This window comes from Patagioenas fasciata, chromosome 14, assembly GCF_037038585.1.
Source record: "Patagioenas fasciata isolate bPatFas1 chromosome 14, bPatFas1.hap1, whole genome shotgun sequence".
Taxonomy (NCBI): Eukaryota; Metazoa; Chordata; class Aves; order Columbiformes; family Columbidae; genus Patagioenas; species Patagioenas fasciata.
Genome location: NC_092533.1, coordinates 16,933,962 through 16,956,710, shown reverse-complemented (window position 1 = coordinate 16,956,710; position 22,749 = coordinate 16,933,962). Strand labels below are relative to the sequence as shown.

Below are 22,749 nucleotides of genomic sequence, written 5' to 3'. Positions count from 1 at the left end.
GGCCAGCAAAGCTGTGCTGGAAAGGTTCCTCCAAAGATCTGAGTATTGGCTCTGTGTTGCGTATCTGTATTATGCCTTGACTATGGGAAAGTCGAAATTTGGCCCGTGTTAGGATTTCAGCATTACTCAAGATTGCAGTATGGTCATGCCCAGAAGAATCTGGGTGGTTCTGCAGGTAAAGTCCTTGAAGATGCTGCATTGGCTTGGTGCTGCTGCCAGTGCATGGGAAGACCAAGTGCTTGGGACTGATTTTCTGTCCTGGATTTGATAGGACAGAGATTTACAGGTCTTTCCTCTTCATTTGGGATGGGAGAAGAACAGGCAAGAGGAGACTTGGGCCACATGTGTGAACCTGAGGACTGTCCCAGGGTCTTGTTTTGACTTTCCCTGAGAGGGATTAGGTCCTGTGGGTGGGATACTGATGTGCTGATGTCCCAGGAGTTCTGGCCTGGCCTTTCTCTTGTCAGGAAGAAGGACGAAGGCCCTCAGGTCTAAGTCCAAGAGAAGTTGTAAACAGATGCCTCCAGAGGGACTTGACACAGATATCTGCTGCCAAGCTCCTCCATGGGCTCTTTCTAGCCATTGGAAAGCAGGTGGCACATCTAGGGCCCGATCCATCCAGCCTGAGGTAGACCTCTAATGGTGCACAGGTGATTCTGCCTTGTCTCTCTGTCTCCATCAACTCTATAGCAAGCCTGACCTCCTAGCTCAGGCAGTTGTCTGTAGATGACACGCCCTCTGTGATGACCAGACATACTTCTCCAGCCTGGGGTCACCTCACGGAGAGGCATATATACCCCCTTGCCATTCTGCATTGTACAATATGCTCTGCAAAGAAATTATCACTACATCTTTGATAGTTCAGATTTGCTTACAGTTAGCTCAAAGACCTCTAACTTGGCTCTTGCTTTGTTGATGGGACTGGGGAGGGTCCATCAGTAACACAGATGTCTTCCTCTGTGGATCTGGTAGACGAAATTTGACATTCAGTGGGTTTATTGTCAAGTTTCTCCTGAATCCTGCAACCACGCAGACCCTTCGCTCTGCTTTAGTTGGTCAGAGGGCCTTTAATAAGGAAAAAATCCAGAAGCCCTTTCCGAGGATTACTCCTGCACTTGGCTGTTGCACTGCCATGTCTCGAAACCAGGAGGACCATAGTCTGCAGAGGAAGGACCACTTGCAGTGCTCTGCAAAGAATGGGCCATGGGGTGGGTTTGGGGAACAACCTGATATGGAGCAGCAGCAGGGTGGCAGGAGATCAGTGAGCTTCTCCTCTCCAGCCTGGGTCTCACGTTCTCTGGTCCCTTGTTACAGGCAGGGGTGGTGCACGTGTCGGAAGTGCCTGGCTGCGCCTAGTGCAATAGGTGCGGGGACGCTGCTCGCTCCATGACAGCAGGGGATGCACACTGCACGTGGAAAAAAGGTAAAACTGTCAGCGTTGCCTTGAGGAGGGACCTGCTCGATCTCACAACTGTGGCATGGGCAACCTTTGAGGAGCGCTTCTCCCCAGACCCATCCCGTGTGGGGCTGGGAACTCCCCAGCCCACTACATGTCCCAGCTGTGGGAAGCAGGACACAAAGAGTGGGCCAGATCCTGGGTCCAGGATTGTCTGGGATGTGGGACTGGAGCAAAGTCAGCCGTGGATTTGGGTTCTCCTTGAGAACTGTCCTGCTCAGCCAGCTCCTCAGCTTGTACCTCTGTGGGTCTGCCCAGACCCAGGCCATACATGGGTGTTTGTCATCGAATTCCAGCTCTCTCTTGCTCCTTGCCCAAATGCAGAGGGATCAGCAGCAGGGAAGAGGCTGCCAACATCTCCACAGGGAGAGGTGTTGTAAGAGCAGAGGCAGCTGCAACCCAGCACTTCTTGTTACCAAAGACTAGTAGAGCCCTGCACTGACCAAGCAATTAGTGATTTTACTGCTAATGAGAGCTGCAGTTCAGCAAGTCAGAGCCCCCAGAGCCCATTGCTGACATCTAGACACACTCATGGCTTCTCAGAGGTGATGTATAATCCCTGGATTACAGAGAGGGAAGCTGAGGCAGGGAGTTTAAACGATCAGCTTGATATATGAGTTAGGAACAAAATTAGGGGGAGAATGCATCTGCCTGCTGGAATGATTAACCGTGCTTGCTGTACTGGTGAAGATAGATGTTGTTTTAAAACAAAACCAGCTGTTATCATGGCCCAGCCTGAGCAACATACAGAAACTCCTGCTTCCAGAAGAGATAATTTCTGGTGGGACTTGATTGCAGCTGCAGGGATTACAATGGAGAAAAGCTTGCATGGTACTGTGGGGCTACAGCCCATGACTAAGGATGCTGCTTGCAAGACCTGCAAACTTTGCATCAGTGGGCGTGTTCATCAGAAAGCTGCCTTTCTATCTAAAAACTGCTTCATATTTGGTGCAATATAGTGTCCTTCCTTTGCTACAGAGAGAGCATCACAGGATATATTCAATAAGGATGCTTTTGCCAGAGTCCTGGCTGGCAACTTATGACACCCTTCAGCAGTACTTGTGTGTCAGGAGAAGAGAAGTGTTACCCTGGCAGGCAAGAAGATCTGCAGAAATCCAAAGTCAGCAGGGAGAGTCACACAGGTTGGAACATCACAGCTACTCAGAAGTGTTAAAAAAAAAAGAACAAAAAACCACACCTGTCTCCTATTTCTCATATTTCTAGCATGCAGGGAATACTTGGGAAAAGCACCCCAGTAGCCAGCCTGGGAAAAGCAGCCGTGCGATGTTCCTGTCCCCAGGCCTGGGCAGCTGGCTGGCACAGCTGGGGCACCAACAGCCTGTGCGGTGCAAGTCCCCTGCGCTTGAGGCCGGGGCTGTCTGAGTGTTATGGGAGACACAGGAGAAGGTGGGTGCCCAGGGTCCGGGTTGCTCAGGATGACAATGGCACATTTTCCTCTCTGGATCTCACTGTGCTGGGTAAGGAGCACTAGTATTTGCAAAAGGAGCAATCCCGGGCATGGTCCTTCCTTGCTTTTACACTAAGGGGTTGAGAGTGGTGGGGGAAATTTTCCTGTTCTCTGCTTCAAACTGCCACCCTTCTGAGCCGCTATCAACAAGCCCCTGCCTTTATGACAGCCCTTGCAGGCGCTAGTGACGTGGTTTCTCTTCCGTTGTAGGTAGTGCTGAGCGTGAGCTGAGGGAGGCCATAAGCACTGGGAGAACAAGCAGAATATGAGCGAGAACAGCCACTTTCCATGGTCTGCTGCAGATGGCTGTGAGCTGCATTCCTCGGGCTCGCAGCCGGCCATGCTGGCCTGCGGCGGCGGGGAAGAGCAGCTCAGCCTCCCAGAGCCTGCCAGCGGGAGAGCCAGCCCCTGGGACGATGCTCAGCCCTCGCGAGGAGCCGAGGGGGAGCGCGGGGGCCAAGGGGACGAACATCTGGAAGCGTCGGCGGAGCTGGGCGAGGCGCAGGGCGCGCAGGGACTGGGGACGGACGCTGCCAGCGAGAGCGGCGGTGAGGACGGGCCGGCTCTGGCGAACAGCGCGGACACGGAGCTGGCTGCGGGGCAGACGTCGCTGCAGCGGCGGGACAGCAGCGCGCCCAGCCAAAGCCGTGTGGATTTGGAGGAGAGGGGATCCCCAAGCCAGGAGATACCCAGCGAGGGCCTCAGCAGGGAGCGGTGGCACAGTGTCCTGGGCTCCTCAGAAGCTCTAAGTGCTGACGAACCAGAGGAACAGTTTGGGTGAGTATGAAACCGTTATAACATTGGCTCAGTGCTGGTTTACCTGTGTTTTTCTCAAGCCTCCTTGGTTGAAGTTACTCTGCTCTGTGTGTAACTCATCAGTTTAAAAAGCTGCAGCTGCTCTCATGGCTGACTGTGGCTTTTCGCGCTTTTTCTCCCTGGGCTTCTCGCACTGATTTTCCGTGTTACAAATGAAGAAAAGCTGTGACTAGAGCCAGTGCCTGCCTGCAGAGGCACGAAAGTGAAGGAAAAGCTTTAGGGCTCTCAAGAGTGCTGTGTGCTGGTTGTGCTCACTTTGGGGGTGTCCCACTTGTAATTTGGAGATTCAGCTGCAGCACTTTAGGCAGGGTTACCCGAGATAATTAGGACAAGCACAAAAGCCAGGGGATGATGAGGAGCAGGGCTTGTCCAGTAGCCTGGTGTGCTGTGGAAGTCCCTGGCAGTGTGGCTTGCTCTGGCAGTCCCTGGGCTAGTGGGTTGCAGCTTTGCATCCAAAGGACCACTCCATTAGTAAGAGAAGGCAAGGCACTGAGCTTTGCTCCCTGCTGCACCTGTGGCAGGTGTCACCAGCACCTGGGTGGCACAGTGAGAAACAAGAGACATGAGTGTCATCCTGTTTCCAAGTGCCTGAGACAGTGTGTGCAATGCCTCCTCTGTACTGGCAGCCTGTTTCCATGGGAGAACTCTCCAGGCTGGGGGACACTGACACCAGTGCAGTGTCCACAGCTGATTTTATGCCTCTGCAGGTGCCTGGACTCCCTGAGGCTCTGCAGATTGGGGGCTGAAAGGAAATGACTGGTCACTGGGATGAGGTGAGGTGCTTCCCGTGCCATTCCTGTGGGAGGAGTACAGATGCTTCACTTGGCCACCAGAAATCGTCAAGGGGTCTGTATTGGAGCCAGCTGGGGTTTATGGCTGCTGTAAATCTTATGGCCCTGCCTACGTACCTACCCTGGCACGGGAGAGATGCTGAGAGCAGGAGGGGGCTGGAGACGAGCAGCAGGAGTTGATGCATAGGACTATGGCCTTCTTAAGAGGAGAAGGTGTGAAAGGGATGGAGTGGCCAAGAGGGGCCTGTGAATCACCTCCTAGTCTAGTGCAGGCTTCAGGCTGAGCCGTTTGTTTGGGGCACTGTCTGGAGCATAGACAGGGTGTCAGCAGATCTGGGAAGCCACGCAGTGTGTGGGCTCACAACAGGCATCCCTAGTTCTTTGTGTCTCCAGTGTTGAACATGCTCTCCTTTAAAAAGCTGGTGGTTTGACGTACCCAAGGTCCCCAGCAAGAAGGAGCATCACTGTTTCACCAAGAACAATTGAAGGTGTTAAAGACCATTCAATGCACGTTGTTGATGTCTGCTGCTGTCCAGAGAGCTAGAGGAGTCCACCCCCAGGCAGGTCCCTCGAGCCCTCTAACGGTCAGGTCTTGGATGTCTGGAAGTCTGTAAGGCTGCAACAGAATTGTATTTGGTTGGTATGTGGCAGAGACTGAGTTCAAGATGAAGCTAAGGGTGGCCAGTGAATGCTGCTACAATCACTGGAAGTGCAGTTATTTTAAGATACTAGGGCATGAACTGGGAGAAGTGGCAGGCTGAGGATTTGGCAATGATGCAACTTGACTGGGCTCTGCATGCACAGCCCATGATCTTACAACAGAAACATATTCACTTGGATAGCAAATAAGTCTTTCAAGAAGCTGAATGCACCAGGGACAAGTCACACACTATATTAAAAGGCAAAAGGGCAGCTGGAAAACTTCAGGCACACAGCTGAAAGATGGGAAACACTTTTTACCTGGGGATCAGGTTAGCTCGCTGTGTTTGAGCTCCTTAGTACTTTGACCACATGTATTTAGATTAAATGTGGCTGGGCCAAATACAGCATGGAGCTGGTCTTTCTTGGCCATAGATGACTGTCTGGCTGTCCTAGATCAGTGTGGGTCAGGAGTAACAAAGCTGACAGATGGAGCGAGGCACTGGGAAGTCACTGTCATCCTGCATTGTCTCTGGGTTTCCCCAGGTCTTTTTTTACTCTCCTTCAGTATGTTACTGTTTCTGTTATGACCCTGGAGTTTCTCTGTCTCTAACCTAATGTTTTACTGATAAGCAGTCAACTATTAATTCCTGGAAAATAAATCACTAATCATCATCTGCTTGTCATCATCCACATGTTGGTGCTCGTATGATGCATCTTGTCCTTGGATCTTGAAGTATTTTACAAGATGGGGTTGAGTATTGCTCATCCCACTGAATCAATGGAGAATTAAAGGAGAAAAAGTCATCCAAGGTCATCGGTTCCTTTGTGGATCTGGAGAAAGAAACCATGATTGTCCTGCTGATGGGAGATTAGTGCATCTATGCAGGAAATGGTTGTTAAAGGAAGACAAGGAAATAGCCAGAACTGTGCTGTAGTTTGCATTAACTGAATCCCTTTTACCCGCTTTCTAGTTTATCCCATGGCATCCATTGGCATTCCGATGTACCATTTGTCCAGGCCCCATTTTCCTGTCATTGTGGCTGTGTTGCCTGGAGGTCTTTCTTTCCCACAAGTCCTCCACATTGGCCCTGCTGATCTCAGGAAGTTTGCAGCTCTGCAGTCAAACTGAGAGCTCCACCACTGAATGATTTGCTCTGTTTCCAGCCCTGTGAAATCATGCAGAAAGGTCAAACTTGTTAACAGAGGGATCCCCACCTTTCACTTGTAGATGTACTTAGTATCTCTAGCTTTGGAACAGCTGCCTTTGCCCACACCTTTCCTCCTATGGCAACATACAGCTGTTGAGCAATTCAACGAAATAAAGTTCCAGAAAACCTTTTGAAGAAAGCCTACAGTGCACAGGCAAGAAAGTCTCGATTTCCATCATGTCCTTCTCTGACAGGCCTCCCCACTCCACCAACACAGCAAACTAGGTTTTATTTTATTACAACTAATTAACCAGTGAGAAGTGAAATGTAAACAACTCAGCGCATAAAAATCCAGTACGGTTCAGCTGCAATAATAACCAAGTGCATTGCTCTGCATGCCTTGCCGTAAGCAATAAAACAGCATTTCAGAGATGACTGGGGAAAGCAGCACAGGCAATTAGATGCAGTGTTGCTTCAATGGACTTACAAAACCTTGTGATTACAATGCAAATAAATATACGGCTCCTTATTTAAGTAAAGCAATTACCTTCCCTGCTGTGTAATAAGCATGCAGCACTTCTCTTTGGAAAGGCTGTGTCAGGTTCGTTCGCGTGAGCGAGATCTTTCACTATCTCCCACCTTAGCCTGGCTTTGCTTGAATTAAATGCAGATAGTGCTTCTGGGCTGGTGTAAGCTACGGAAAGTCTCTTTGTCCTCCATCCTTTCTGGGGCCACACAAGGAGAAACGTGATGTGCCTGACTTGTCGATGGCCACTGACCCATCCAGGACCATGGCTCCTGCCCTGGTCTCTGAGGTCTGTCCCACACAGTCTTTGCTGAAGCATTTGTAGGAACACAGCCTTTCTTCACTGCCTGCTGTATGAGGCTGGGCTCAAGTGATAAATAAAGCGCTGGAAAATACAAGCTCTGTGGTGTGAACAGTTAATGGAAATGACTCTGTTTGGTGTGATAAGAGTGGGGGACCTGTCTGGCTTGGAACAGTGTGAGATCTGCTAAGTAATATCTAGGAGGTGCAAGGTTTGATTGCTCTTGGTGGTCTTCATACCCTTAAAGCAGCCAGGTGAATACCTACAGGCTCAGCTGCAGTGCACAACAGCCCTGGAAAAACATGCTGTGCACCAAACCTCCTGGTGACGGGCCAGAGCATGCCCTCCTGCATGGGTGCTCCTGCACAAAGACATGGTGGTGATGGGAGTGAAGTGATGCAGTGTGATGGCTCTCTTGGAGAACCTGAGGAAACCACAAAGGCCCTGGGTTTTTTCTTGGTCTGAGGAGGACACAGACCATCTGTAAGGAAGGGGACGTGGAAGTTTACTGGGGGTAAGAGCTGTTGCAAGAAGTTTGACAATGGAACAAGCTGCCAGGGCAGGTCTCTAATTCCCATTGCTGGTTGCAATTGAGGCTGTAAAGCCCTTCCTGTCACAAGGGGATGAAGTTTTTCAAATTATTCCTGCATTGTGGAAGAAGGGAGTGTTTTCTGTACACGAAGTAATTGCCAGGCACTGCAGTTCACACTGCAGGGATGGATGGGTTTATAAAGACAAGCATTCCTGAGGACGAGGGGCCTTTGGGCTGCCGCAGGTAGTCTGAGGAGCTGCTGCTGTCTCATTTCTGCTTGTGTCTGTTCTGCTGCAGGCCAGCTCTGATGGACTGGGTGAGAGTTTTCTTAAGCCCTGAGCTCCTGGAGTCAAGGGATTATGTGGGTCTACAGATTCATGTAGCTGCAGATGTAGGTTTGAAAACATCTCCAATGGCTCAGACATCAGAGGGGACTTTTAAAGGGTGCGAATACTTGTTGTCAGGGTCTGTCAGGTCTCATGGATGTAGCATAAGCCACGCATGGTGTCTCCCTCCTCGCACAGCCCTTCAGGTGGGTTTGTCCTCCTTCCTGCTGTGCTGGTCTCCCCTGCTCCTGCCACAGCTCACCAGCCTGCTGGCCTGGCATCCAGCACCATGAAGAAGGGAAGACACCGTGGCACAGCCACATCATGGGACCCTGGCCTGCTTGGGTTCCTCAGACTCTGGAGACATGGAGAAATAAGAAACCTGAGAGTACTGATTTGTCTTCTCTTCTTCAAGGGCTTTCACCCTGGCACGTTAGAAGCAGAAAAATCTACCTTTGTTCAAATCCTCCCCCAAATGCACTTTTCTTGCAGAGATGAGGGACTGGTAGCTGACTTGTGCCCGCTCCTCGCTGCCACAGTGGGGCTATGTGCACCTCTGTCATTGCATCCTTCCCTTTCTGTTAGCTGTCCATTTTATCACCTCTCACCCTATGACTATCTTTGGTTGTTGTGGATTCATGGGGTGAGGAGATCACTGTTCTGCCTATCCTCTTGCCTCCTAGCTCCAAGTGGAACACTTCAAGCAATTACCTTGACAATACTTTCTACATTTCCCCTTTTGGTCCAGGTTTGCTTCTGGAGATGTCAAGCTGAGCTCCAGTGAGGATGACAAGGAACATTTTCAATTCAAAGACATCAGGGATGGGTTCAGCTCAACCTTTGAGAAGATCGTTGAGTCTGACCTTATGAAGGGTACATACTACAGCAGCTTGGACTCTTTGGACGTCCTCTCTCTCACAGATGAGACAGACAGCTGTGTCAGTTTTGAGGCCCCACTCACCCCGTTGATCCAGCAAAGGGTAAAGGAAAGCTCAGAACTCTTGGAGCAAAAACTGGTAGCCCAGCAGAGAGAAGCCCTTCACCACATGGCTGCTGACAAGCAAGAGCAGACAGCAGCAAAGCCAGCGGAGGGGGATTTTGGGAGCCCTCTCAGACACTCAATTACCAGCAGCAGGTCAGAGAACGTGCTGAGTCGGTTGTCCTTGAAGAGTATCCCAAATGGGTTCCACGTGGAAGGATCAGAGGAGGATACCACCAAGATCATCAACTCCATCAGGTAAGGCCGGCTGGGAATTCACCGGGCAAGGGCTCCTTCTCTTATGGGGTCCCAGTCCAGGGACAAGGCTCAGAGGACATGACAGAGATGGAGCTGCTTTTTTTTTTCCCTTGGTGCTTCCTCTCGTGTGCTGTCATGGCAGAGAGGCCAAACGCCAGCAGAAATATCTTTTCTATGCATAGGTTAGGAATGCAGTTGGGGACCAAGGTCTCATGGCATTAAATCAGCCAGTCCCTGCAGGCCTGTGGCTGAGCCCTCCCTGTTCTCAAACCCAGGACCACGAATCACTTCTGGGCCTTCTGGCTAAGATCAAGTGTAGATTCTGTGAAACCGCAGATGAGCTCCTATAGGAGCCCTGTGAACCCAAGAGAACCCCAGGCTCAGTACTTTGTGTTCATGTTTGCTTTGGAGGGCACCACCATTCACCTGGCTGCTCACAAATCCTGTTCATTCTTATAGCAGGCAAAGCTGGGTCTCCTCTGGGCAGACCATCACCTTGACATCTGCAAAATCCCTTGGCAGGTTAGAGGCAGTCAGGCACACTCCCAAAAGCGCTCTGAAGTGCAGGGAAACTGCAAGGTTTTGCTTAGGAATGGAAACACCTGTAGAGTCTCCCCTAAAGGTTCTTCTGCAGGCAGTAAGGAGGTCGGCAGAACTTCATCCTCTGGACCAACTTGGATCCAAATCATGATCCCTTGGAGGCAGCAGCTCATCTGCATGGCACTTCCTTGGATGAGGAAGCCAGGTGATGAGCAGCCAGGTCACAAGAGAGCTGGAGTGAGGCTGTTGTCCAGGTAGCTATCTGGCCTTCAATGAGTCACACTGCCCAAAGATGTGTGAATAGGCACCATGATGCCATAACTGGCCTCGGGCAGGAAAATAAAGGGACACAGGCTCACCTACATGGTGCCAGTGGGGCTTCTCAGTGTGTTTTCTGCAGGAACAGCTGGCTACGACACCAGTCCGCAGCTGGGAGAGGAGCAGCCCACCAGCGACAGCGGGTCTGGTGCCAGTGCCCTCTGCACAATTTGTGCAAATTCAGTTTCTCGTCCTTGGCAAATAATCTGCACTGAAAAGCATACCCTCTATCTCCAAAATTTACTGAATGTCCACTGTTCTGGAAGATCTTAGTAACCTTTCCATAACGGTGGAGAGAGAGGAAGCTTGAAAAGGTGTTGGAGCTGCTTGCTTAGAAAGGATATGTCCTAATTTCTCGGGGAAAAGCCACAGAATCACAGAATCACAGAATCACAGAATTGGCTAGGTTGGAAAAGACCTCAGAGATCATCAAGTCCAACCCTTGGTCCAACTTCAGCCCATTTACTAGATCATGGCACTAAGAGCCATGTCCAATCTCAGTTTAAAAACCTCCAGGGACGGTGAGTCCACCACCTCCCTAGGCAGGCCATTCCAATGCCTGATCACTCTTTCCGTAAAGAACTTCTTCCTAATATCCAGCCTAAACTTCCCCTGGCAGAGTTTAAGCCCATGTCCCCTTGTCCTATTGCTAACTGCCTGGGAGAAGAGACCAGTTCCCACCTGACTATAACTTCCCTTCAGGTAGTTATAGAGAGCAATGAGGTCACCTCTAAGCCTCCTCCTCTCCAGGCTGAACAACCCCAGCTCCCTCAGCCTCTCACCATAGGTCATGTGCTCAAGTCCCTTCACCAGTCTTGTTGCTCTTCTCTGGACCCGCTCCAGCACCTCAATATCCCTCCTGAACTGAGGGGCCCAGAACTTCAATATTTTTCTACAAATTTGAAATTAAACTGTACTATTTCATTTGACCTGAAGTGAAAGAGGATTTGTCCCATGTCCAATTCACAACCGTCTTGTTGTTTTTTCATATTTTTTTGGTTAGGACAAGAAGTCGTCAAAATGTGGTATTTTGTGTGGGTTTCGTCAGGTCACATTGCTGCTCCTTGAATTGTTTCTTGTTTCTGTGTAGCGACGCCAGCTTGAAAGACGCGCTGTCAGACTCTGACTCTGACATGGGCAGCACGGAGCAGCTCGACCAGGGCAGTACAGACACCTTGGCCAACGGCTGCAGGGCGGATAGCGAGGCCGCCAAGAGACTGGCCAAGCGCCTCTACAACCTGGAAGGGTTCAAGCGCTGTGATGTGGCACGCCAGCTCGGGAAAAAGTAAGTAGGGCTTTGAGTTACAGCCAACCCTGCAAGGGGGTTGCCTGAGATGGCAGTGGTAAGCGTGGCCAGCAGAAACACAGCTGCGGTGGGGAGGGTCTGCGGGAGCACTGGTGATGGTGCTGGGAAGACAGGACAAAGACAGGAAGGGACAAACCTGCTGTTACAAGGGCTTCCTGAATGGATTCAGGACTGTTTGACATCCATCCAGTTGAAACTGGTCCAAGTCTGTTGCCCTTGCAGTCTGAATCCTACAAGTTGCTTGCGTGTATTGGGCATTAACTTCCACAAGCTGCCGCCTGCCAGAACCAAGGGCTTCCTGTGTTTGGCAAGAGCCCAGCAAGACCACCCCCCAAAAACAGCAATCCACAGGCCAAAGAGTTTGGTATCCCAACCTATATCTGCACTGGGCTCCCTGCCACTCCCCAGGCTTTTCATGTTTGCACCCCAAAATCTTCTTGCTGCAGTGCCTGCACTGTCCTCCTGACCCAGTAGGTATAGATGACATGAAGGGTTTGGTGGAGAGCCGGGTACACACCAGAGGTCTAAGCACCTCAGTTGGCAGATTTTCCTAAGACAGAAGGGGAAAAAGTATTTATTCAAAAGTGGGAGAGTTACAGAGGTTTCTAAGAAAGAGAGAGAGAGTAACAGTAACGAGTGTAGCAGGAACAGATTATTTTAGGATGCCAGTGGGTGTGAGGACACCAATCCCCATCATCCTCCCGGACCAGATATAACCTATGTTGCTGGGAATTTTTGTGTGTGTGTGTGTGTGTGTCCTTGAAACCTCTCTCTCCTGTCCGCATCAGTGGGATAAACCAGTGCCTCAGTAAATACAAAGCTTTCAGTACCAAGGATCATCTATGACTCCCAGTTTAGTCCTGGGATAGAAGCCCAGGAATGATCTTCTAGAGAGGCTCTTTGTATCACCTGGCAGCATCCCTGTTCTTCTCTTTTGATGTGGTTCTTGCAGCAGGTGCATTGTTGGTTGCTGCTGCCTCCAGTCTACCATCCTTCTCCTTTCTTGCGAATTTGCCACACCAGTTCACCGAGGGGGGTTAAGTTTCAAGCATTGGGTCTCTGGGGGTGCATCTGAGTGTGTCCCTTTGCTAGTTCCTGCAATCCTCACGCCTCGGGAAGCTGTTTGGGAATTGACACACAGCCTTTGAAAGAAAACTTCTGTTTTATCAGCTGGTTTTTGATGTCTGAATCATTTCCCAGCACAAGACCTGGATAGAGCTGCGGGCTCTTGGACCAAGCAGGTGGATTTGCAGAGCAGGACAGGAAGAAGGATGAGGATGGGTGTGTTTTAAGTTGGTCTTGCTCACTTAAGACAATGTAAGACCAATCTACAGTGGTGAGAGCAGGGTAAGTTTAAGGTGGGTTGGCTAGAGGGTTGTTCAAAAAAGTGAAATCTCATTTAAAAGCTTTTTAGCTCATTTTAACCTTTTTTTTTCCTTTGTGCACATTAGCAATTTTCTCAAAAATGTTAAGAAAAAAGCCAAAAGAAAAAACAATACACCGCTAGCAAACAAGTAGAAAAGGCTTCAGGAGCAAGGAAATGGAGATTGGCTATCTCCAAATAGTTTATTTCCAGCTGACACAATGCTGTGAAGTTAACCTCAAATCCAGAAATTACCTTCTCTCCGAAGAGCATGCGTTTTGGCAATTGAACTCTCCATGGAAGCTTCTTCTTCCTGGCTTTGTCTGTGGCATTGTCTCAGCTCCGTCACTACCCACAGTCACCCGTCTCTTGCTGGATGGAGACTGAACTGTCTCAGCTCTCAGACCAGGAAGAAGTTAGCGCCAGGAGTTCCCTCGCAGGGTTTCCCAAGAGAGCAGCATGCTCGCAAAACCACGCAGGCAGCAACAGAGCAGAGTTTCAGCATCTCAGTGTCACCCCTGGGGTGGCTTGCTGGACATGTTCCCATGGGAAACACCTCGCTGTTCTTGTGGGGATGTCTCTGTCATGTCTGAACTGCATGGTGGAAGTGTCACCCATTCCTGCAGGAGGGACTGGAAAACATATAGAGAGAAAGCCAATAAAACCAGAACAAACACTTAAACCCACCTCAGTGTAGGCCATGGTTTGACCTGGCCAGTGTTGAAGCTCTGTATCCCAGGCATACCCTGGCTCTGGAGCTCAGGAAGAAAGAATGTCATCAATGTCACTGAGCCCCTGGCTAGACATAGGAGTTTGTTGCTTCTTGGGGGTTGGCTGCCTTCAGGTGTCCTGTGACACCACCAGTTCCCTCGGCACAGCCGGCAGTCCCTGCCCAGAGCTCTCCCAAGCAGAGAGGGTCCAGGTGAGGCACATGGGGAGGTGTGATGGGTCCCCATGCTGGGGACTGTTAGCACAGACTGCTTGTCCTAGGGGTCACAAATCCCATATGGACTCCTGGCCTCAGCAAGACCCCGTGAGCTGAAGGACAGGCAGAAAGGCCTGCCTGGCTGCCCTGACAGGAGACTGAAGGGGAGCTCCCACCCGCCTTCATCCTGCCCGACTATAGATATAGTTAGAAATGTAAATTAGGGTGTAGCTCCCACTGTAGGCCATGGAGACATCTCAAGACCAATTTAGCTCACTCAACTCTGTGCTTGGCTATAGACATGCCAAGTCTTTTGGCTTTGGGGAGCCTCGGGCAAGGCTGATCCTTTAAGCCCAGCTTGCAGTTAAGTGTGGGAGTCAGGCACTGTTCTCCCCTGTTGTCTCCTGACTGCTGCGGTACTGCGGTGCGTGACATTCGTTGCTGTGTGCCCAGTGACCAGCATGCCCAAGCAGGTTCCCAGGAGACCTGGTAAATAGGTGCTCAAACAGCAAGAATCAGACCTTTTCTTCTGAGACAGTACAACTGTGTGTGTGAGGTGGGACCTGACCTGTGGAAGGGAGAATGCTGACTAGTTCCCAGCACTGGCACAGTCGGTGCATGAGGTCTCCTGCAGACTTGGAGCCAAGAGGATCCCAGGGGAGGCCTGGGACTTCTTGGTTCTGCTTGTTCTTTGGCATAGGGGTGAAGATGTAGTGACATCTCCTTTCACAAACATGTGCTCGCCTTCTGCATCTTATATGATCTTGTCATGAAGCTCCAGGATAATCAAGAAGTCTCCCTGGAAAGCTGGCAGGAACCTGCACACCAATCACTGCTGCACTGCTTCAGACAGACTAACACAGGGAGACATGGGCCCATGAGAACGTGTTCTTTCCCAGAGATAACAATCCCAAGTGATGAGATTGCTTTTTGAAAGTGAGGCCTTGTGGCTTCACACATCTTTAGAACAGCCTCCTGTGCAAACTCCAGCACCAGTCCTTATGTCCTGCCTCTCAAAACTCAGCCTGAATATCTTCCCTTGGTGCTGTCATGCTGCTCTACCTGATCTAATTGTCATGCTTCCGAACGGCATCCACGCCAAAGGCTTCACAGCATCCGCCTCACAGCAGAAGATGAAACAATGCTGTAGGAAAAGCAATGAGTTCTGCCTGTGATGTCCTGGGGTGAAACTGGATGTGCAATGCTTAGCAGTATGCTTTGCGTTTTGTGGGGAGGGGGAAAAGAAATTGTCTATGGCAAAGGCTGAGCATATTGACATCATCTCCCACTGCTTGCCAACGTTCATTGATTACTCTGGCACTTCTGCTCCCTGAGCTGTGCAGACAGAGGAACTTAACAGCACCCATTCTGGCTTTAAAGGCAACACATCTGCAAGCATCCTTCAAAAACATGGCAGGTGAATGGTTTCTGGAGAAGCATTCAGGGGTGAGGAGGAACGGAAGCTTGGCTGAGCTCTCCAGATCCAGTTCCCAGTGGCATCCACCTGACATGCGAGCAAGTGGTGAGAGGGTGGGATGGGAGCCCACATGGAGTGGAGAGCAGGAATATTGCAGTAGGAGGAGGGGACCTGGTCAGCAATGAGGGAGGACTAGGTAAGAGAGAAGGTGCCCGATGAGCGTAGGACATCCTTTTGGTCTCCTCCTCCTGGCTGGTTTGGTGGAGGAGGCTCTGCCTGGCCAGCAGCACCGCAGAGGGGCGCACTGCAGACCCACGTCTCTCGTCCTCAGGTGTCTAGGGCTGGCAGCTGCAGTGCTAGGCTGTGGGCATGTTAGGGACCTTTGCAGGTCCTTCCAACAGCATTTCAAGCTAGGAGAAAGTCCCCCTGGGTCTGGGATGGTGTCTGCAGTGTCTTGCTGGGAGTTTGGGCTGGCCAGGAGGCAGCAGTCTGCTGTTGCTCTTGTAGACAGTGTCTTCTTGCCTGCTGAAAGGGCTGACTACTCCCTCTTTAATTACAGTAACGAATTTAGCAAGTTGGTAGCAGAGGAGTATCTCAGCTTCTTTGACTTCACTGGCCTGACTCTTGACAAAGCACTCAGGTGAGCTGGTCTCCGGCACTCGCGTACGGCCTGGGCTGGACAGAGCGGAGCAGCGCGGTGGGTTTCTCCTCCGGGCTTCCCGGCGCCATGGAGGCTGTCCATGTGATAGGAGCAGGGACTGGGGGGAGCTCCAGGTTGTCATTTAATCTTTGCTTTGGTGTCACGTTTGGCACAAGGTACTGCCACCAAAAGTGGGCTTCGACAGGAGGGCCCACAACCTGCTTCCCCATGGTGGAGAGCAGCTTTCCCAGGAATCCCATCCTGTACAAAATCAGAGCAAGTAGGAGCAACTTCTTCCCTTGGGACGGACAACCCATCCTGGTGCCATCAAGCCAGAGGTGGGTCAGATGTCAGCTGGCAGCATGTTTCCCTACACAGCTCAGAGCTGGCTCCATAGACACCCTTTGCATTGCACCTGCAGGGACCCAGGGGTGCGCAGGCTGGGGGGACAAAGGCCTTCCTAGCTGCTCTGAGGACCCCCTCTCCATCTCCCTCCTGAGCATGGATGCTGCCCACCAGATTGATCTGTGACATCTTTAAGTATCGCTTTCTCTTTGCAGGACGTTCTTGAAAGCATTTCCACTGATGGGAGAGACGCAGGAGCGGGAGCGGGTGCTGATCCATTTCTCTCGGCGATACTGCCAGTGCAACCCAGAAGAGAGCACATCCGAAGGTATTGCTTTCTATCCCTGGCTGTAGTGTCTGTTGCACACTCACAGTGCATGCGTGTTGCAGAGCCTGAGTGTGAAACCAGCCATCCACAGCTGGGCCTGAATAGCACCCACTGAGGAGGCAAGGCTGCAGCTTCTCCTTTTCTCTGCGATCCTGCCCTGCAGATTATCCCTGCCTGGGGAGGGACTGGGGACACAACGTGCTGTAAAGTGTCCCCCAAGAGAGCCAGGTCGGGATCTGAGGGTCTGAGTTGGGCTCCCAGGGAGCCTTGTCCTCCTAAGTGCATATGAGCGGTGCTGGAGACAAGTTCCTCAGCCATAGCCTGGATCAGCAGCCATGCTGCGCCCAGCACCAGGGAGCTGGTGACTGATTCTCAGGAGCTGCAAATTACCACAGTCATGGCTTGCAAAGTGGGCAGTGGGCAAGAGTGGCTGGTGCTAGCTCAGCCCAAGACCTTCTCCATTCAGTGGAAGAAGACGTTTACATGCAGATTGAGGAATGCTGTTGGCTTGCCATGCACAGGAGTCGTGTTCCTTGCATCGACAACTGCGGCAGGGAAAAGCACTGCTGGGTAAAATCCTGGGCTCGCTGGAGTTGCAGATTTTGTTAGCTACTTTTAGCCCCTCCTCTTTTTTTTTTTTTTTTAAGCAGATATAGTTTCTCCTGCCTTTTTTAAATGGGGAAGGTCAATCCTGGTACACATGTGCGTACTCACACATCCAGACATAAGCATGTCCATGTTCTCACTTACAAGCTGGGCATCGCCAGGTGGGCAGGGAGGGAAATGTCCCGCTCTGCTCTGCGCTGGGGCGGCCTCACCTGGAGCATTCACTGTGTGCAGGGCTGGGGACACAGGGTAAAAAGGAGATAAAGCTACTGGAGAGTGTCCAGAAGAGGGCTGCAAAGTTGATGAAAGATTTGAAGGGGAAGCCATATGAGGAGCGGCTCAATCACTTTGTTTGTTCAGCCTGGAGAAGAGGAGACTGAGGGCATGGTAGAGTGAAGGCAGTTTTGTCTGGAGATGATCCAGCAGCTGAGAAGCTTAAACAGCCCTCTAAGACATTTCAGGGCATTGCTGCATGCTGATTCAATAACTCCTTCACTGATGGAGGCATGGCTGTTGCAACACTGACGGTCGCTTCATTCAGCCTGTATGATGAGATGCTGCAAAAGAGGGTGGCAGATCTGACTTACTGACCATGGAGTGATGTGGCTGGTTTTTCTCCCCAGAGTAGTTTTGGGCACGTTGTAAGTGATTTCCTGCACTGATGAAACCCAGGCATGGAAGAACTAAATGGTTGTTTGTAACACCATGCAAACTGAGAAAAAAACCATTATAACTGAGCCAAGAAACGGCAAGGTTTGGGACACCGGCTCCACCTTGGGGCCATGTGGGACATGATTTACCTGACAAAAGTGATTCAGTAAAGCCAAGTGAAGATGTCAGCCCAGAACCTCTCACAGAGTCCAAAATACACACCGGGGAGCCAGGTTGTTCTAAGCCCAGAGCTGCTTCTCATGAAAGTGAAGTTAAACATCTTTCTTAGCAAGTGATTCTCTCTTGAAGGGAGATGTCCATCACATCCTGGGCTTGTGTGTTTGGTTGCCTTTAGCTGGCAGTGTTTAGAGCCTGACCTTGAGCATGGGATGCTCAGGGCTTGTCACTATTCCGCACAAACGGTGCCTTTGTTTGGTGGCTGACTGGGACAGGTCACAGCTGGCTCTCCATGGCTGCCCATCTACCTCTACAAGAAGAGACCAGTGCCACTTCCCCAGCCAGGCCTGTGGTCAGTCACAGCCTGACCCTGTGGAACCAATTCACAGAGCAGCGTGCGCAAGGGAGATAAGCCAGGAACATCAAGTTGTGTCTGGCTTAGTCTGTGGAGCAGCCCATCTGTGTGAGGTCCTTGCAAGGACCAGTTCATGTGTCAGGATGCATTTGCAGCTGTTGTTGTGAGGTGGTAGATGGAGAATGGTCTTTTGACCTTGAACAGGCTACCTAGTACAGGAGAGGGGTGCTGGACTCTCTCAAATGGAAGGAAAACTTCATGTGAGTCAGAGAGCGAAAAACGCTGCACTCATTTATGGTAATAATGTTTGTTGAACAACTCAAAAGCTTATAGGCTGCCCAGGAATGATGGCTAAAGACCTCGGGATGAACACCTGAGGTGACCATGATCAACTGGGTGGAAACTAGCTCTGTTTGTCAGGGGGTCTGCCCCGTTCTACAATGGCATTGGCATTAGCACAAAATGAATATGAAGGAAGACTCAGTGGAGAGTCTGGTCTTTAGAAAGGCATTCACAAAACTGCTTTAAAGCCTGTTCCATGGTGATTGTTTCAAGAACAGGTAAAGGTTGAGGGAAAAGCAGGTATCTCTTTTTTTTTTAAACTGTCTTATGCAGTTGGAGGAAATAAGTCCCCAGACATAGCAACTGGCCTTGGTTTTGCTATGGATGGGCTGCCAAGACAGCAAACACAGAAACTGCATGAGAAGAGGAGTAATCATGGCCATCTGTTGTGTGTTTCAGATGGGATTCATACACTCACCTGTGCCCTGATGCTGCTAAACACAGACCTTCATGGCCATGTAAGTAGTGCTTGGAAATGCATCCTTCCTTTTCTCCTTCCCAGTATAGAGGGGAACACATCCTTATGCAGGATATGTTGCTGGAAAATTGAGATAGGTCGGCAGAAAAATACTCTGACCAGCTCCAAGGGGAATTGTGGGTGCCAGGCCCAGGCCTGGGGACAGTCCTCTTAGTGCCACCCCACACTCAAGCCAAAGGCGTATCTGCTGCTGACATCAGCTATCTTATACAGGCACAGGCAATGCAGCTTCCTTCCCAGGACCTGTTGCATGTGTCAGCTCTGTCCCAGAGCTCTCATGGGTACGTCTTCACCATCAGTCTCTGTGAGGCTGCCAAAGAGCAGCACCAATTGTGCTGCTGTTCCTTGCAGTGCAGACACCTGAGGCTTCTCTCATCCCAGAAACTGCTCCGAGGGAGTCAGTGGTTTCATACAGGTGTAGATTTTGTCTTTCCTTCAGAAAACATGAAGTAAGTAGGTCCCTGCTATTTCTTTTCCCCAAGACATAACAGACAGCCACTGGAGAGTTTCGTATCAGAGAGACCTCTGAATAAAGAGCAGGGTGAGTAGAGCTCAATGCCCAAAGGTGTGGTTGGAAAACAGCAGAGGCTGTAAAAACATCTCTCACCACCTTTTAGAGGCTCCTTCAGGTGGCATAGGCTGGATTTGTTCCTGAAAGGTCAACCAGAGTGTTCCCTGTGCATAGAGAGGAGAGCAGAGTGGGAGGAACGATAACTGCAGAGGGGAGATGGGACCAGACATAGCGGACAGCACTAGGACGTTGTGTACCCTGGAGATCCCTGCCATAACATACATCTGGGAGCACACATGGGCTCTGCACCCTACGCAGTGCTGGGGAAGGCTGTAAGCACCGCTGACCCAGATCCCCTTCCTGCTCTCCAGCCTTATGGTGCAGTCACAGAGCAGGGCTGTGAGCCTCATGGGGCTGTGCCAGCTTACCAGGGCTAGAGAAGCTCCTCAAGTCACTGAAGTACTTTCTTTCATAGCCCCTCTGAGAGCTCAGACCTGGAGCCACAACCTCCTCAGAGCTTGTGTGAAGATAAAGGGGGCATGGCAGGGAGAGAACTTGTTATAGCAGCCTGTGCATGTGAAACCTACACCAGTTTTAGCCCATTTTTCTGCCCCACAATCTCATGATTTTCAAGCTGTATTGACAGAGTCCTCTTCTGCCTCCAACTGGTAGCAATTTGTTGCACATCTGCAGAGACTTGCCTTGATTTTCTCTTCATTAGCCTGTTAATGAGGGAACAGTAGGCCATATTCTAGCTTTTTTTTTTCATTTGCATACTGGTTTATAATCACCTTTGCAAGGAGTCTTTCTCTGTGAGCATGGAAAGAGGACACTACATGAGTGCTCTTCACCTATAATAGTAGAGATGCAAAGGCCACCAGCTTCACTGGTCCCATCCTGACAGTCCACGTGGGAGTGGGGCATCTCCCGTGTGAGGAAAGGCTGAGGGAGCTGGGGCTCTGGAGCTGGAGGAGACTGAGGGGGGACTCATTCATGGGGATCAATATGGAAAGGGGGAGTGTCAGGAGGATAGAGCCAGGCTCTTCTCGGTGACAACCACTGACAGGACAAGGGGCAATGGGTGCAAACTGGAACACAGGAGGTTCCACTTAAATATGAGAAGAAACTTCTTCCTGGTGAGGGTGCCGGAGCCAGGCCCAGGCTGCCCAGGGAGGTTGTGGAGTCTCCTTCTCTGCAGACATTCAAACCCGCCTGGACACCTTCCTGTGGAACCTCAGCTGGGTGTTCCTGCTCCATGGGGGGATTGCACTGGATGAGCTTTACAGGGCCCTTCAACCCCTGACATTCTGGGATTCTGTGACCCTCCCCATCCTCACAGCACCGACGCTGCCTTTGTGACAGTGGCGAGGTTTGAACACACCGGTCCGTGAAGGGAACCGGTCTCTGCAGGAGCATCCTTTCCAGATGTGCTCTGCAGCCTGCATCAAGCTGGTCTCACACAGCATTCATCCTTCAGCCGAAATGGTTGGAGCCAAGAAAACATTTTCGTCAAAGCATTTCCTGCAACAGCAAAAGCAACATTGTGGCAGAAGGCAAAAAAAATGCAGCTTTGCTCCAAAATAAGCTTATTTTGTCTAGTTTTTTTAAATTAAAAACAAACAAAATATGTCTCTGGGAAGATAAAACTTATTGAAAAGGGAAAAAAAAAACCCTAAACCTCACCATTTTTTATTTTCATTGACAAGCTGGCTGAGAGACCTGGTAAAAAGAAATTATCTCATGCTATCTAGACAAAGTCGCTTTCTTTTGACCAGGTATAGAAATGCCTGATCTTTTCTTTGAAAAATCTTCACTTTATTTTTCCTCATGTATAACATTAATTTCTTCTTCTTCTCCTCCTTTTGTTTTCTTCCTTCTGCTCCTGGAACCTCTCTTTCTGCTCTTTAACCCTTTATCAGGTGGTAAGTGCAGTCATTCTAGTGTTTTGCTTTCAAGCACTGGCATTTAGCTTGTTTTTTCTGTGTAAAGAAAAAGATGTTTGTTTGTCTGAATTCCTAAGTGGTTGTGCAGTGTCCTTCACTACTTAGCAACCTATTCACAGCTGCTATGCGTCACATGAAATTCTCCTTGTGTAAGGAAACCTCCATAACTGCAGTGTACCTGGGATTGTGTGGCTTGATCGCTCACCCCTTTTTTGTTAAAATGCTGTCATGGTATTGCGTATCACTTTTTATTTTATTGCCTTTTTTAATATTGTGTGTGTGTTTCAGTGTTTTACTGTGCGTTGCCATGGAGCAGGAAATTCCTTTGGTTAGGAGAGGATGTTTGAGGTGTCTGTGTAAAGGGGCAGTTCCCTACAGCGGTGTCTCCATGATGAGCTAGTTCACCATTCCAGCAGCAACACTTACATATGCTGAGTTCAGGGTTGAAAGTAAAGAGACTGGCTTTAAAATATGAGATTTGCACCTGGCCACACTGGCTTTCTGCCTTAGTACTGTTGATTTTCTACCACAAGTGTACTCTGACCCTGCTTCCAGAAAACTTAATGTCTTCAAAATGAGACACTGTTTTCATAGAATCACATGGAGCTGATGTTTAAAAGTCAGCAGTCACCAACAAACAATATGAGCCTTTTAATACCATCCAGGTTGTGGCAACTCTCTACCATGGTCTGCTGGTGCTGTTTGAGCTTCAAGAGATCTTATGACAAAGTAAATACTCCTCTGTTCCATCTCTGTCCTTCGGAGACAAAGCTTTGGGATGTCTCCTGTTCAGTGGTCAATGTTATCCCTCCTGGTTCAGAACTGCTGGCCCTGGAAGGACAGGGACAAATCAGCATCTCTGTACTGCCAGTTCTCATGTTTGCATTTTGGTACTTGAGCAGAGCCCCACTTCTGGAGTCACATTGTAATGTGACAAGCTTTAGCTTTTCTTCAAAAAGCAGACCAGCAGCTCTCATGGCCACTGAACCAAGCCTGAAAACGGGATCCCTGGAAGCTCCTGACTCCACGTGTCCATCGCTGTTAATCTTACAAACTCTGTGATAAAACTCTAAGCCAAGCTCATGGCTTGGTGTTAGTAGTGCTGCGGTGTTAGCTGCACTTGGAGAGCTGAAGAGCTCTGAGATATGAGCAGTCACCGGCGGCACCTGCAGAGTGACTCTAGGCTACAGCCTGGAGTTCTCTGGAGGTGGGTGGCACCACCCAGGACACTTCAGGACATGGTCTGCCATCGTCTTGAGTG

The 22,749-nt window shown here is 50.2% G+C and overlaps 1 protein-coding gene across 4 annotated transcripts in view; it reads left to right on the top strand.

Moving 5' to 3' along the window:
- The window catches only part of PSD2 (pleckstrin and Sec7 domain containing 2), a 63,495-nt gene that overhangs the window by 17,261 nt on the left and 23,485 nt on the right, over positions 1-22,749 (top strand). The window contains exons 2-9 of one of the 4 annotated variants that reach the window (XM_065849167.2): positions 1,315-1,423; positions 3,135-3,701; positions 8,755-9,243; positions 11,192-11,386; positions 15,672-15,752; positions 15,929-16,090; positions 16,313-16,425; positions 18,956-19,014. In XM_065849167.2, the coding sequence (XP_065705239.1) occupies positions 3,190-3,701; positions 8,755-9,243; positions 11,192-11,386; positions 15,672-15,752; positions 15,929-16,090; positions 16,313-16,425; positions 18,956-19,014 (1,611 nt within the window). In that variant the 5' untranslated portion in view covers positions 1,315-1,423; positions 3,135-3,189. Of the gene's footprint in view, positions 1-1,314; positions 1,424-3,134; positions 3,702-8,754; positions 9,244-11,191; positions 11,387-15,671; positions 15,753-15,928; positions 16,091-16,312; positions 16,426-18,955; positions 19,017-22,749 lie in introns of all 4 variants that reach the window. The other 3 variants (XM_065849165.2, XM_065849168.2, XM_071814852.1) reach the window with 3 other exon arrangements.